Below are 16,496 nucleotides of genomic sequence, written 5' to 3'. Positions count from 1 at the left end.
AAACACTTTTAGCTGCTCTCTTCCAGTCAGTAGATGTGTGCGCAGAGTTCAGTGTTTTGCTCCTTTCCCACACAGAGCCACCAGTCACACAGAAGGATAAAGCTCTGATTTGATAGTTTATCGTCACAGTGTACACAAAGCGTGGCACTGGGTTGAAAAGGTTTGGACTTGGAACCATCTTCTCTCAAAAACATTGCTGGTTTGAGTGTTTCTCCAAAAGCAGTAGTGGAAGTGACAGCTGGCGCTCAGGACCGCTGTTTCTGTGTGACGGCTCAGCTGACTGGACTCAATAAAAGCCCAGGCAGCTGTCAAATCCCGGCTCTTGACAGCTCAGGAAATAAGTTTCATCTTTTTAAAACTCTGAGAAAATATGATTTCAAACAGCTGCTAGCAAATCAAATGTAGCTTCAGTTCTGTTTTTCTTAAATGACAGGCTAATAGAGACTATCAGAATAATATTGAATTATGATTAAAGTTTCTTTCTGTTTGAATAGTGTGCAGTAATTACCTCTCAGTTTACAACCAAAGAAGGAAATTCCTAATGTACTGAAAGTCATTTGACATCTTTAACACTGATTTAATGTTGAACTCACTGAGAAGTCCTTTACACAGAACCAAGAGTCAGTGTGAGGATCTCTGCCTCTTATAGACCCATATTTTCATTACCAATCGACCATGAACCGTATGCCAGACATCAGAACAATGCAGAGGAAATAGCTTGTTTTTCACTTCATGGCAGCAGCAGCTTTGAGAATCGACAGCAGAATGTAAAATATCTAAAACAGAAAGGGAAAAAGTGTTTTTTGGAAATGACATGCAGCCATTTCTGTCAATTCCTGGTGGCTTGTCTTCTGTCTGAGTCCATACAGCAGGTCGTCACATGAAGTGGACCAATGATGAGCCGCTTGAACCAGCTTTAAATGACATTTCCTTTCCCTGCATCGTCTAAAGTCGTTTGGGATGCAGGTTGGTGACACTGACACATCGCTGCACTGAACAGTGTTGCAGTGGTTTTGGATTCGGGGTTGATTACTGAGCATTTAGAGATTTTTGTATATATTCATGTACTATTGCAAAGCTTTGCAAAAAAAAAAAAAAAAAAAGATATTTATGTACAAAGTCTGCAATCTCTCAGTGCATGCGAAGCTGAATACACATTTACAGATTCATGCTCACTTCGACGATCGGGACGACGCCTTCACAGATCAGCGTTCGCCCCGCGAGCGTCCGCCGACTCAGTCTCAGCGAGCAGCAGGTGGCCAGCTGCTCTCCCAGCTGCTGGAATGTTCTGAACAGGAAGCGACCGGCTCCGCCTGCTGCCGTCAGAAGCTCTTGGTGCTGTTGGCGTTGGGCCGGCTGCGCGGCTGGGCCGCCGTGCTGTTGTTGGCCCGGCCGCCGCTCTCCTTCTCCCCCGCCGGGGCGGCGCTCTCGTACACGAAGATCTTGCCGTGCTCCTCTTTCATGAAGAGGTCCACCAGGAGGATCTTCTCCTTGTGGATCTGCAGGCTGATGTCTTTGGGGATGTCCGGGATGAGCCAGTCCACCACGTCGTTCATCAGCAGCACAACGTTCTGGAGGAGAAACGAGGAGGGAGGCTCCGTGAAGTCCCTCCACTCACCTCATCAACTTCCTGAAGCTGTCTCACCCCTCAAAAAGCTGTCAGTCTGACTGTTTCATTCAGCTTTAGAAAGTTAAAGAACAGCAAATAAGACAATAAGTTCTCCAGAAAGCAGTCTAAACCCGAGGTCCGGGTGTTCCGAGCCAGCTGAAGCCGTTAGCTTTTCCAGTCAGTGTGATTATTGGTGCTGTCAGAGGCTGAGACGTGTTCAGTCATGATCGGACCTTCAGCTTAGGCTGGTGTAACAGAGATTTCATGGAGTTACTTCCTCTCACCTGGAAAACAATGACGAAGGCCAGTCGAACAGCCAACACCGTCCAGAACTCCTTGGAGATCTCATACGGAGTGGCAGACCAAGGAGGCTCTCGGTAGTCTTTATATCTGTGGAGAAAACACACAGTGGAAATAAGAGATTATCATCTGAGGTCTCTTCAGTCTTTTGTTCCGGATATTCTCATGCTGGCCAGTCAAGTAGCTCTTTACCACTTGGAACTGAACAGCAGTGAAGTTTCAGCATTAAATGTGGGTTAAAAGTTGAGTCCACTGCCACAAAGCAGATGTAGCTACTTCAATCAGAGGTTTTGAAAAAGCAAGCATCAAGTGAGACTATTTTCAGAATGTATTTGGATGAAATCTATTTAATACTTCTCATCGTGAGGTGAGGGAAATAATCAGCATTTGTCTGTATTTTTACGGTAGCTTGCTATCTCTTCACTGCTGTGTGACCCTGTGAGAAGGGTCTGTTGGTGATACCGGAACCAAACAGAGTGTGTAGCACTAACTTTCAATCGTGGACTCTTACATTTCTGCAACAAACAAAAGAGTCTGATGCTGAGCACAGTGGAATGAGGCGTATTCCCACCTGCATATCTCCACGGGGAAGCCCAGCTGCATTGGACTCATGGTTTCTTTGCCCTCCTGGAAGTGGCTGACATTAAAATAGGACAGCGTATGGTTGACAAATCCATGCATGGAGCCATCGGGGCTGTACATATACTGGTAGACCATCCGAGGAATGAAGTCAGAAGTGAAGGAGATGACAAATGCCTGGGAAGAGTGGCAGGGGTGCAGGTTCACACATTGCAGACACGTTAATGAGAGGGGGGTGCTGGAATGTCAGGGATCCACAGGGCTGCACAAGACTTGTCAGGATGGTTAAGTCACTGAAAGGCACCCTAATAAATACAGATGACGACTGGTGGACAACAAACAAACCTGTTCACATCAAAACAGCAACAATTAGCACCCGTGCGTTGTGCACCATACTGATGATATGGACTGTTTAAAGAAGTTTATAATATGATTCAACACTGATCTGATGAATGCTGATTTCTTTAGTGGGACTGAAACTTGTTGGATGAATGAGACCTCCAGCAGATTTTAAACATCCAGTCTGCCTTGAGACAACATTTCAGGCAGCTTCTGATCAGATTCAGAAGGTAATCTTGTAGAAAGTGTAAACTGCATTGATATCTGTGTTTATGGCACACTGTATGTAGAGTGAAAGCTCTGGCAGCCTTTTCACTTCATGTCATACTTACATTAATGATCACGGCCACTTTCGCCACTCCTCTCAGGATGTTGTACCATATACCTGCAGGCATCAGAGCATGAATCAGCTTTGGGTTCTGCTGTGCTTCTATTTATAACTCAAATACTGTCAAGTGTTTGGACCAGCGGACCTACTGAAAGCTGGTGTTCAGACTCATGGAGAAACTCATCTACTAATGAAACACTGAGGAATGACATTTTGCTTCATCAATACAAAATAACCAACACCTATGAAAACACATGCATTCCTCATTATTGCATCTGTTTTTCCCAAGATTAAAATAAGGAGTAAATCAGCTCAGTGTTCAGAGGTGATGCTGCTTTTATTGTGGTGAGAGACATTTCCTCAGCTGGCCCACCATTACGTCCATTTACAGACTTTATCATAACATATTCTCTGTTCTGCACCTCAGATTTCGACTTTCTGATAGAACATCTTAAATGTGTTTGATTTATTCCAAACTCGGATTGATTTCCACATTTCTTCCACATTACATGGGATCAACATGGAAATTGTAAGTCCTAAGAGAGCACAGAACATATAGCAAGACAGTCCAAAGAATAAAAATCGCGGTGGGCCAGATGATTAAATGCCGTTCTAAACTTTTCTGGAGTAAGCTGGGCTGGTGCTCTCTCATGAGTCAGGAACATCCATGGATTTTCCCGAGAGCTGTGAAACTGAATGAAACGAGGACGAGTATGATGAAGATGACCCACCGATGTCTTTGGCTCTCGCTGCCACTGGTCTCCGCAACTCAGTCACAAACTTCTTGGCATCAAGTCGTATCTCAATGATGTTGTTGAGCAGAGCGAAGAGTGGAGCCAGCGGGAAGGAGGCCACGAACAGAGTCACAAAGCCAAACTGGATGACTGGACAGGAGGAAGAGAAGACCAGCTCAGTCCACATCCAACCTCCTCACGGCAGGACAGGACACGGACAACAGTACGGAACGACGCCACCGTGTGCGACTGACTCATCTCCATGTACTCAGGAGTTAATCCACCGAAGGGCTCCAGGAAGTGATCGATTTCATATCTCTGCAACTTCTTCTGCCTCTCCTCCTCTTGAAAGGCTCCAGGTTTTGAGCGAATGTACCGAATTAGTTTTTTCAGCTTGCTGAGGAACACACACACACACACACACACACACACACAGTAATGTTAATGAGCTTATGAACCATGATGGCCATAAAATGTCTGTCCGTCTTTTTCACCTCGGTGTTTTCCTCCAGTTGATTAGTGGAGCATTTCAAGACTTTATTGGATATTTTACACAGAGTTCCGCCATTTTGAGAATTTGTTAGTTTTGTTTTATTTGGTAACATGCGGCGCAATTTGAAGTGTCGGAGGATTGAAGGCTCAAAAGTCTCATGACAAGTAATCATCAATAAATGCCACGTTCCTGAATGTTTTTCACATTCTATTGTTTTTTTTTAATAGCTGATAAATTCATGAAAAAAAAAATAAAAACATTTCTCCTGTTACTTAGAGGCTGTTAACAAAAAAAATCTGCTTTATATCCAGAGGTGATGGATCGATCTGATACAATATTGGTCTTGGTCAATTGTGGACTTAATTAATGGATCAGACATCTCAGTGACTGATCCAAACCCATCCTGCAGTTTGCATTAGACCAGGAAGACACCAAATATATTGCCCGAAAACAGCAATTCAGACATCCTCAGAGGAGAACCATTAAAGGTAGAGATGCTTCTGTTGTTTTCTGGGCTATTTAAGTAATTGGAAACTTAAAAATGGTCAAATGATTTGCCTGAACTACATGCACCAGCGATAAGAGGTTTCCTGAAAGGATAAAGCAGCAAATACGAGGGGGGACCCAAAAGTTTCCGGACTGATTCTATTAATAAAAAAATACAATGAATTTCCGACTTTGGCCGCTAGATGTCGCTACAGGATAACCTCATGCATAACTGTGCCAGGTTTGGTCTTCCCCCGTGATGCGGTCAGCTGACAGTCACTGTTTATGTTGACAGAGTTACACCCCGCTCTTCGATTTTTCAAGATGGCGGATATCCACGGATTTGCGCTCTGTCACAACATTTTGTTTTTTATTGGGAAAACAGCGGCAGAAACACTCACCATGTTGCAGACATTCTTTAAGAAGGATTCTTAGGGTGTCTGAGTGGTTTGGGCCCTTTAAGAGTAATCAGATTACATCACGAAGACCAGGCACGCAGAGGACAACAATCCACTTCCAGAACAGAGGAAAACGTCACAAAAACTGAAGAAGACGTCCTGGTAGGTCCACGCAGGACTTTTGATGACATTGCAGATCTGATGGGAGTATTGTAGAGATCCAGACAGATCATCCTCAGGCGGTTATTAGAAGCAGGGAGACGAAGGCACCCGGAAATGGCCGCATCATAACAGACAGCAGACCACAGGACGCCCCGTTACGCACAGAAATAGCACCAAATGTTGTGCGTAAAGCATATTTTTGGACTAAAACCGTGACCAGCCAGCCTCCCCACCGCCATATTCACCTGATCTGGCCCCAGACGACTGCTTTTGTTGTCAAAGATGAAACTGGAACGGCAGCGGAAAGGTAAGACAGGCATACAGGCGGGGGAGGGAAAATCGAAGTTCAATCTTTCCGGCACAGTTACGCGCGGTCATGGCGACTCTTCTGAACAGTGAAAATCTCGGGTGCAGCGTTGTATTCAAGCCAAAGGAGAGTATTTTGAAGGGGACAGTTTCAAATAATTGCGAAGATTAAAAAATAAAAAGTTATAACTACAGTCCGGGAACTTTTGGGTCCACCCTCGTACACCAAAGCCTCCTTTTGACTGTGTGAATGATTCACTAGCTTAACTTGGCATTAGCATCCATTTGAGTTGTGAACGTTGATGGCCGTCCAGCTGAGCGGTACTCACGGCACTCCGATTTCAAACAGGTTGTTCTGAATCAGCTGCTTGCCCAGCATGGTGATGCTCAGCTGGATGCAGAGTTCCATCAGACAGCCACCGTGAGCGCACTGAAACACACACCACCACACCTTAGCACTAGCGTTAGCATTAGCCCGGTTGTCTGTCAAGTCTGTGTAAATTCTGCGTCACTTCCCTGTCGGTCCTTTCCAGTTTGATTGGTACTCGCTCATCTTGTCTGTCCCGTTCGTTTGTCCTCATATTAATGTGCTTCACCTGTCTTTTCCCTCATCCCCCAGCGTTTTAAACTCCCGCCCCTCATGTGCCAGGCTCCAGACATCCCACCACTTCCTCCAGTTCTCTTCCTGTTTCCCACCTCTGCTCATGTTTACTGCTCTCTCTGGATTCACCTGCCTTGGGATACGTCTGGCCCCTGAGTTATGTGAATAAACTTCTGAAATTGAACTCTAAATCCTGTTTCTTTTTTGGGACAGTTATCCCATGACTCTGAGGAAGCCACAATACTCCTGTGTCACTAGAGGTGAAACCAGCAGTGTCATACCACTTCTAAAAGATGCATTTCACGACAAACTCTGGTCAAAATATTCTTGAGTTACGTTTTTATAATAGAGAATGATTGAATATTTTGTCCCATTACGACAGAAGGTGAGATCAGCTTATTTCTGTGTTTCTTTGTGCTTTGGCATATTTCTGATGAAGAGTTATGATGCATGTAAATCAAAAACTGTCAGTCCTGTTCCTTGGAAGTGCGATATTCAGCCTCTTAGTGCAGGGTCATTTTCCCAGCTCTCAAAGCTGTTTTTCTGCTCTTTTCTTGCAGATTATAGAAAAGGAGGCACATACATTGTTAGTTTATTACAAAATCCTCCACTGAGATATTTGATAAAAAGAAAAAAAAATCTATCTATGAAGGAAAATATAGTTGCTAATCCGAGAGCTCCTGATTCCACAGCCAGTCAGAGGAGAGGAGCTTATGTCTCACAGCCAATCAGAGGGGTTTTTGTGGGAAGAAGAGTTCCCACTGATAGAATGAACGTTTCCTGAATTGTCTACATCTGTCTCTGCTGCTGTTGCTTTAATATTATATGAGCTGAATCGAACTCTTCTTCCTACACTCACAACGTTAAACAGTGGATGCACAAATGAACTTTGCCTTTGCTTTGGGAGTGTGATCATAAAATATTTCTTTGTGAGAACAGTGAGAACTTACTTCCTCCATTCTGTAAGACTCGAACACATACAGGTAGCTTCCCGGCCTGCCAACCAGTCTGGAGAGAGAAACACATTCTGGATCCAACAACGCGTCAGTCACATGACTTAAACTGGATGTGAAGGAACAAACCTCCCCCTGAAGAAGGCGATGTAGATGATGGGGGTGAAGGCATTGACGAACTTCAGGATGAAGGTCTTAAAGATGAGACGCTCCTCAAAACTCTTGTCAGTCTTCGGAGCCTCTAAAAGTGAACACAAGTCTCTCTGAGACGGTTTCAGTCTTATTGAAAACCTGCTCTTCTCTATGGAAAGTTCCCATCCTTTCATTCATTTACCAGGAGCACTGGACAGCAGACTGTTGAGACAGTCTTCAGGCTGACCTGAGGTTGTTGAGAATGATTTAAAGAAGTTAAAGGAGGCAGTAGCAGCAGCTCGGCCTTCGGTCCGTCAAGCAGACGAATCAGACATGAACTTATTAAAGCAGTCTAAAAAAAGAAAAGCATCTCAAAGTTGAAACTATATTCAGCTGGATTCTCCTGTCATGGAAAACTGTTGTGGTGGGAAAAGCGCTTCAGGGTGCGTTTGTGGGAATTTTTCCTCCACCGGACTGAAAAAGCACATTTTAGGGAAGAAAACTAGAGGAAAATGCCTTTTAAGACTATTTATTTAAGTTTATTGGAACTGAAGTGGTTCTCCTGATCGGTGGAGCCTCTGCTTTCATCGAGCCGGAGTGGTTGATTGACAGAATGAGGCTTTTATTATCTTAAGGTTTACTACCAATGAAAAGAGTGTTGAGAGATCCATTGATCTGCATTCTAAATATTCATATTATAACTGCCTGAGACTGAGCAACCACTTGACAGCCTAATTAGTAAATATTTGTTGGTATTGGTTGGTTTTCCAAATGAATGCCAGAAGAAAACAAAAGACCCTTTAAAAGCTCAGTTTTATTTCTATCAATTTGACGTTCATTGGGAGGATCTAGATTCTATTGTGTTTCGCTCGGTTTCTGGTGCGATGATGATGATATGACACCTCATTAGCTTTACAGCCTATTAATTCAGTTTCATCAACCATCTCAACAACAGACCATAAACCCTGGATTCCAGAGCTCTGGAAAATACTGATGATTTAATGCCAGTGCTGATAACTGGAGGGATTCTCTACACAACTTAAACAGCTTATTGTACAAACACAAGTTTAGAAGCGACCTGGAAGCACATTTTGATACACAGAGCTGTTGGCTGCTACAGCACTGCCCCCTTGTGGCAGAAGCTATCACTGCCCCTCTCTCACCTGTTCACTTGTCTTGGGGAGAAAGTTTTGTCGCCCTTAACACCTCAGAACGGACGAAGAAGATTGGGTAAAGTCTCTTTTCCACATGTGGATTTCTTGGTTGGCTGGCCTCGAGCAGCTCTGCAGAGCTTTTTCTTCCATTTGTTTTATATTTTTTATACACTGATTTTTCTCGAAATAAATCATTTGTTAGTTTTCTTTTCTTTTTAAAAAAATAAAAATCAGACAAACTGAACGGAGCAGCTCTCCATCGCCCTCTAACGGCCGGCTGTTCTGCAATCGTCCTGAACTCCTGTAATTCTACTGTTTCCCACAGCTTTGACCTGGTGACTCATGATCTCCCAGATTGTTTCTCATTTTCAAATCCAATGCAAACATATGTTTTAAACTTCTGAAATGATGTGATGTCCACTGGGCCAGCCAGTCAACAGATCTGTGTCTCCTTCAGACACGTTTGATGGTCTTTCCATGCAGAAAAGAGAGACACTGACCGAGCACAGTGAGCCATCGCGCCACAGCGCCGTACACCTCGTCCAGTATGAGGATGACCACCAGGTTGATGATGGCCGCCGTGGTTTTGACCGTCAGCTGCACGTGGTTCCTGGTGATCGGGCTGGAACTCATGTGAAGAGCAGCTTTGGTGGAGATCCGGTAGAGAATGACTCCAAACACGATGGCGAACGTAACACCGATCTGGAGATTACAAGGGGAAGACGTGGATGCTGAGCAGGCAGAAGGATTTCAGGGGATTTCCATAAATCCAGATCTGATCCCACATCAGTCTGGATCAGGAAAACAACAGCTTCAAGACCTTTAAATAATCTCAACTCCAAATGTTTCCCTTTGTCTGGATGCAAAGAAGAACAAGGTTAAAAAGCCTGATGAGTAAAATAATATATATAAGATATAAGAATATAAGATAAAATAATGAGTGCAATTATTTTAACTCATTTTGAATATAGTCTGATACTATTTCTGAGAGCTAAATTAATCAAAGCTAATAGAAAGTGTGTTCTCCTTGGGAGTAGTTTGCAAGAATAGCTAGAATAGAAGAATTGAAGAATAGAATAGATGTTTGCAGTTCAGAGATCTTCTTCTTCTTCTTCTTCTTTGGAGCGGGTGGCGACCAACAGCTTTGGTGCACAGCGCCACCTACTGTGTCTCTTGGTGAATGTACTTCAGCTTACTTCCTGTTCACTGTATTCACTTCAGAGATCTGAAAAACCAACAGCATGTATTTTGCGACACCGGGCTGTGGAGGAGGAGTGGCGTGACGGACCAGGAGGAAATATTGATGAAACTAATGGGTTTTTGGACGATTAAAGCCGTTTTGGGAGCCGGCGCCACACATGCCCCATTGGCTAACAGTATATGGAGGTCTGCAGCTCGACTATAGATCTAAATTTCTCCCGGACCACTTTTCGAATCAGAAAAGCCTTCTGGGTGAGGATATTGTTCTACTTCGTTCCATAAACAACGTGAAAACTGTTAAAACCAAACTTATCCTTTAAAGTTGGCTTTGGTTTCTGCAGCCTGGCTGCTGCATGTTTTCAACCCCCCTCAACTTAAATAACTCCCTGTGTGCTCAGTGCTGCCCCCTGCAGTGAAGCTGGGACTCTCACTTCCTGCCTTTTCACTTCAACCTCCTATTGAATATCATATGGACACACAGGGAAAGCCGAATCTGCACTGTGAGGGAAGTGTGGATATTTAATATAAGTGTCTACAAACATGAAATTGATGAAGTGAGGAAACAAAAATACAAAGCAAAATGTTGAACGTTACACGAGATGGTGCTGCTTGAATGACATTAAGAGTGAGTTAATGTGATGATAAGTTACAGGGTTCTCACCATCAGCAGCATCATGACCAGATTAGTCATGTATGCAGGGAGGCGGTCTCGACAGGTGAGCTTTTCCACCTGCAGGAAATGAGTCCGCATGAGGACATGAAGAGGACAGCGTCAAACAAATGGGAAGAGCTGGAAAGTCCAGCTGAATTCAACAGTTTCTTTCAGAAGAAACTTGACGGTGCAGGAAAAAACTGAAATCTCTTCAAAGAAATCAGAACAAGCTTTCAAATGCTCCTCTATTGATCTGAGCACATTTAGTCAGGATATTCAGAAGTAAAATCACATGTTCGTCTATTCATTTCTACTGCTCATCATGTGGTTTTTCTTTGAACTGAAGCAGAAGATCAGATACACAAACATTAATCTACAAACTCTAAGGATATTTTACTGTGTTGTGAGGGATGGATGGATGGATGGATGGATGGATGGATGATGGATTATCGGTTGGATGGTTGGACAGAAGGATTGGTGGGTGGATGGTAGGCAATGGATAGATGGTTGATGGATGGACAGATGGATGGATGAATGATGGATGGTTGGTTGGTTGGTTGGTTGGATGGATGGATGGATGGATGGATGATGGATGGTTGGTTGGATAGACAGATGATGGATGTATAGATAGATGAATGGATGAGTGGGTGGATGGTTGGTTGTATGTATGATGGACAGATGGATGGATGGATGATGGATTGTCGGTTGAATGGTTGGACAGAAGGATGGGGGGGTGGTAGACAATGGATAGATGGTTAATGGATGGATAGATGGATGGTGGATGGCGGATGGTTGGTTGTATGGATGATGGAAGGGCAGATGGATGGATGGACAAATGGACAGATGGATGGATGGATGACAGATGGATGATGGATGGATGATGGATGGATGGTTGGACGGATGGACGATGGATGGACGTACCTTGTGCTGTGCCCTCCGGTCTTTCCTCATGGACTTCTGCATGACTCTGAACTCATACTCTGCTCTGGGATGGTCCTGTGAGGGCGACACCGACACAAACACCATGACCGAGAACCATCAGGCGTCTCCGTCACTGAGCAATGAGAAGCAGAGGCTGGAAAATACCCAGAAGCTCCAGACTGCTGGCGGAAGACACGGACAGTACGAACGTCTCGAGTACAGAGAAAAAGTCTGAGACCTTTCAGTTCAGCAAGACAGAAGCAGCTGAGAACGAGGTTAAAATACAGGAAATTGTGCAGAAACAAACCCAGTGTGTGATTTTTTTTTAAGATGGGAGACTTGAAACAGAATCAGAAAGCCTGGAAAGTTTAAAGAAAGAGAACATTCTGAGAATTTTTCCAAACCTTGAGAGCCTCCTGTGAAAAAAGACCAAAACAGAAGAAGGTCAATCAAGTGACAGTAACTGATCGTCTTTCAATGATGTCGCTGCATTTAGAGAGTAAACTGGATATACATTCAACCAATACATTATAGGGAAAACACAATTATTATACAGGCAACAAAACTGGAATGTTTGAATGCAGATCTCTGTGACACATCAGGTCAAGACATTTTTATTGTCAGCAAACTATTAATAGAAAAGCTTCATTCACACTGCATAATCACACTGTTGACGCTTTTCTGCTGTTGTTACGAAGACACTGCTTTCCACAGTCAATAAATTGCAATTTTTTACTTTGTTAAAAGATCAAATTGGTTTTCTTGTGGCTTTTTTTTCACTTTGCAAAGTCATAACTGGGAAACAGGTAGGACATTCTGACGGGCTGCTTTTCACCCGCTGCTCTCATGTTTGGTAACACACTTTCTACAGCAATTCAAAAGAGGCTTGAAATCGTTAATTGTTTTGTGAAATCATGACATTAGAGCAAAAATGCAGAGTATCAGAGGTCAGAGAGCCACTTTATCGGCGTGTGGCTTACACTATGTGGATGAGGTGGTCATAATGTTCTGGCCTGTGAGTGTCTGTGCTGCTGTGTGCTGGTGTTGTGAGTCCACTGACCTCCTCGTCCTCAAAGCCGGTCAGGTCCCACTCGTAGTTCAGCCTCATCTGCCTCCTCTTCCAGTGCTCCATGAACATGGCGGCTGGAAGCCCGACAGGAAGGAAACACATGAGAGCCGGCGGGAAACAATCCGCCTCCAGCAGGGAGGCACCGCGACCAGCCGCCACGTCACCGCAGCTCCCAGTTCACCACCGCACACACCCAGACTCTGAAACTGAACGACTCAGCGGCTCTCTCTGAATGACACAACGGCTCGCTGAAAACACTCAGTGAAGGAATCAGTCTGAACCTGTTCACCCCTTCATCGGGACACGAATGTACCCGTTCATCCGGCCGATAGTAACTTGTGAAGCCCTTCAAGATCTCCGTAGAGAAGAACTTCAGCCTGGTTACAGTCTAGAGGTTGAGATGAGCTCCTGTAAATACCACAGGCTGGGCTGACTGAAACTCCTTTTGATGGCAGCTTTACTGTTGGATTGTTTAATACAGTTAATTGTAAATGGTTTCAATTTAATGTTGTTGTGGCACTATCTTGAGAGTTCAAAACTTGAAATAACAACACATAAAATATGAAATTTAAATTTAAAAGAATGCATCTTCTCTGCTTCATTTGAGGATCTGGCTCTGATCGCGCTCTCTCTTGCTGTATCTCTGACAGAAGAAGAGGGGCTGCTGCTTGTTACGCCCTCTCTCATTTTTCAGGTGATTAATAAATATGAAACACCATGAGAGACAACATGTGCAACGAGGAGTATTCAAACAATGTTTTACATTACGAACGACAGTGAGGACAGTCCTCTGGAAAGAGTATTTTTCCATGTTCATTTTCTTGGGATCGTCATGGAACGACTGAATGGAGCACAAAGTCCTCACAAGTACAGTATTAATGTGATAGCATGGATTCAAACCTGTTCATGAAGACAGAATTCAGAAACATAAATCTGAAACTGGCCAAAAACAAAACTGCAACATGTGAGATGACCTGTCAAAGAATGAAGTCCACAAATAGAAGTCATGGTGGGCCAGCTGAGAAAAAGTCACAATAAAACCAACTTCAGGGCTGAAGGCTGAGCAGGTTTGCAACATGTGAAACACATTAAAAAAGGACTAAAGCATCCTCAGATGTGCTCAATGTCTTTTTAAATCTATCAATTAGCATGAATAGAAACCATCCCGACCTCTGAGGTCCTCAGGAAGAGGTTCACTTACTTCCATATTCACACAACAAATATGTCAGACACAACCTGCCTTGTTCGTAGATATCCTTCATTTCTATTGTAATTACGTGATGTACAGGACTGTCTCAGAAAATTAGAATATTGTGATAAAGTTCTTTATTTTCTGAAATACAATTAAAAAAACAAAAATGTCATACATTCTGGATTCATTACAAATCAACTGAGATATTTCATGCCTTTTATTATTTTAATATTGCTGATTATGGCTTACAGCTTAAGAAAACTCAAAAATCCTATCTCAAAATATTAGAATATCATGAAAAAGTATACTAGTAGGCTATTTAACTAATCACTTGAATCGTCTAAATAACTCGAAACACCTGCAAGTGTTTCCTGAGCCTTGAAAAACACTCAGCTTGGTTCAGTAAACTAAATCACAAGTATGGGGATGACTGCTGATCTGACTGCTGTCCAGAGGACCATCACTGACACCCTCCATCAGGAGGGTAAGACACAAAAAGACATTTCTCAAAGAGCAGGCTGTTCACAGAGTGCAGTTTCAAAGCACATTCACAAAAAGTCTGTTGGAAGGGAGAAATGTGGCAGGAAACGCTGCACAACCAAGAGAGATGACCGCAGGCTTAACAGCATTGTGAAGAAGAGCCGCTTCCAGACTTTGGGGGAGCTTCAAAGACAGTGGACTGAAGCTGGAGTCCAGGTATCAAAAGCCACTGTTCACAGACGTGTCCGGGAAATGGGCTACAATAGCCGTATTCCCATGGTCAAGCCACTTCTGAACTCAAGACAACGGAAAAAGCGTCTGACTTGGGCTGTGGAAAAGAAGCACTGGACAGTTGAAGAGTGGTCCAAAGTCCTCTTTTCAGACCAAAGCAAGTTTTGTATTTCATTTGGAAGTCAAGGTGCCAGAGTCTGGAGAAAGGCTGGAGAGGAGCAAAATCCAAGTTGCTTGAAATCCAGTGTGAAGTTCCCACAGTCAGCGATGGTTTGGAGCCATGTCAGCTGCTGGTGTTGGTCCACTGTGTCTCATCAAGTCCAGAGTAAATGCAGCTGTGTACTAAGAGATTTTAGAGCACGACATGCTTCCTTCTGCTGAAAAGCTCTATGGAGATGATGATTTCATTTTCCAGCATGATCTGGCACCTGCCCACAGTACCAAAACCACCAGTAACTGGTGTACTGACCGTGGCATTACTGTCCTCCATTGGCCTGCCAAGTCCCCTGATCTGAACCCCATTGAGAATTTGTGGGGTATTGTCAAGAAGAAGCTGAAAGACACCAGACCCAACAATGCAAATGAGTTAAAGGCCGCTATTGAAGCATCCTGGGCATCCATAACACCTCAGCAATGCCATAGGCTGATTGCCTCCATGCCACGCCGCATTGATGCAGTAATTCGTGCAAAAGGATTCCCAACCAAGTACTGAGTGCATTAATGGACATTTTCAAATGTTTGATTTTGTTTTGCTGTTATAATTTTGTTTTTTTACTTGGTCTGAGGAAATATTCTAATATTTTGAGATAGGATTTTTGAGTTTTCTTAAGCTGTAAGCCATAATCAGCAATATTAAATAATAAAAGGCTTGAAATATCTCAGTTGATTTGTAATGAATCCACAATGTATGACATTTTGTTTTTTTAATTGCATTTCAGAAAATAAAGAACTTTATCACAATATTCTAATTTTCTGAGACAGTCCTGTATATCAAGCTTCCTCCCATTTTTCTCCACACAAAGCTTCAGTGAATCAGGCCCCATGTATCTGTCATGAAGTCTAAAGAATCGCCTGCATGTTCAGCGAGTGGCAGAACGTCTTCCCAGTGTCACACACTGAAAGGCTGAAGGAACCACTGAGCGCTGTGGAGTTCACTCACCCCACAGAGCCATGAATATGGAGAAGAACACCGTGGCCGGGTTGTCGAACAGGTGGCTGGCCCGAGCCGTCCCACAGGCCGTGCTGAGCCTCCAGTAGCTGCACACCCGGTCACACAGAGGACACATGGTGATGTTGTTCCTGGGGTGGCAGATCTCCATGCTGGGAATCACACACACACACACACACACACACACACACACACACACACACACGGTCAGCACTGTGTGGCAGTCAGTAAGTTCAGCTGAAGATGGAGGAAATGAAGTATGAACTGATGGCAAAAGGACAAACCAGGACAGAGGTGCAGGCAGCTCGTAGGGAGGGAAGCTAACGGCTATCTGAGGCTGCTCATTAAGTCACAGCTAATGAGGAAACAGACCAAGAGTGGCTCTGATCTGAGTTCCATCAGAGAGAGAGATGCACTTTTCTTCCAGCAAACAGGAGTTTAGTGAAACAGATGCTAGTGCTAATGCTAACAGTGAGCAGGATTTCGAGGGACAGCAGCTTCAGATATAAGTATTTTAGACTGCCTGTCTCTCTGTGGGTTATTCAGCAGGAACTAGATCAACTGGTACAGAAGGAAGATGACTGACAGTCACTTATAAAGCAGCCAAACGCAGTGGGCTCTGATGACTTCAATTAACTTGTCTAAAACTCTGGGCCTGACGCTCACTGAGTGCTTTATTGTGGTCTTATAGAGCGTGAAATGAGAAACAGAGATTGTGAAACAGAGGTAGAGGTTTGATGGATGAGGTGAGAACCCAGGGCCTGCTGTTCTTCGTCTGCCTGCTTCCCGTCAGCAGCAGGATATTATGACATGCTGCCGGGACACATTTTCATCCCGTACAAACGCACAGGGCAGGAGCGCTGATGTCTTTGGCACGAGGCCACGAGCGAAGACAAACCAGATCCCCTGTGTGACTGTCCCACAGCGTCCCAGGATCCAGCGCCGACAGCAGGAGAGCTGCTTCTCTCACACACTCTGACGGAAACGCCGAATCCACAACATCCAACGG

The 16,496-nt window shown here is 44.0% G+C and overlaps 1 protein-coding gene across 2 annotated transcripts in view; it reads right to left on the bottom strand.

The window, feature by feature from the left end:
• Positions 1-1,182: 1,182 nt before the first annotated feature.
• Positions 1,183-16,496, bottom strand: part of LOC115391786 (anoctamin-1-like) — a 36,534-nt gene continuing 21,220 nt past the window's right edge. For both annotated transcript variants that reach the window (XM_030096136.1, XM_030096135.1), the window contains 15 exons: positions 15,479-15,639; positions 12,408-12,490; positions 11,752-11,763; positions 11,348-11,422; positions 10,436-10,504; positions 9,075-9,276; positions 7,418-7,529; positions 7,286-7,343; positions 6,064-6,164; positions 4,144-4,286; positions 3,887-4,039; positions 3,160-3,212; positions 2,481-2,665; positions 1,894-1,999; positions 1,183-1,571 (listed from right to left, as the gene is read on the bottom strand). In XM_030096136.1, coding sequence (XP_029951996.1) covers positions 1,323-1,571; positions 1,894-1,999; positions 2,481-2,665; positions 3,160-3,212; positions 3,887-4,039; positions 4,144-4,286; positions 6,064-6,164; positions 7,286-7,343; positions 7,418-7,529; positions 9,075-9,276; positions 10,436-10,504; positions 11,348-11,422; positions 11,752-11,763; positions 12,408-12,490; positions 15,479-15,639 — 1,762 coding nt within the window. In that variant the 3' untranslated portion in view covers positions 1,183-1,322. The remainder of the gene's footprint in view (positions 1,572-1,893; positions 2,000-2,480; positions 2,666-3,159; positions 3,213-3,886; positions 4,040-4,143; positions 4,287-6,063; positions 6,165-7,285; positions 7,344-7,417; positions 7,530-9,074; positions 9,277-10,435; positions 10,505-11,347; positions 11,423-11,751; positions 11,764-12,407; positions 12,491-15,478; positions 15,640-16,496) is intronic.

Source organism: Salarias fasciatus, chromosome 7 (genome assembly GCF_902148845.1).
Source record: "Salarias fasciatus chromosome 7, fSalaFa1.1, whole genome shotgun sequence".
Lineage (NCBI taxonomy): Eukaryota > Metazoa > Chordata > Actinopteri > Blenniiformes > Blenniidae > Salarias > Salarias fasciatus.
This window is presented reverse-complemented; position numbering and strand designations above follow the sequence as displayed.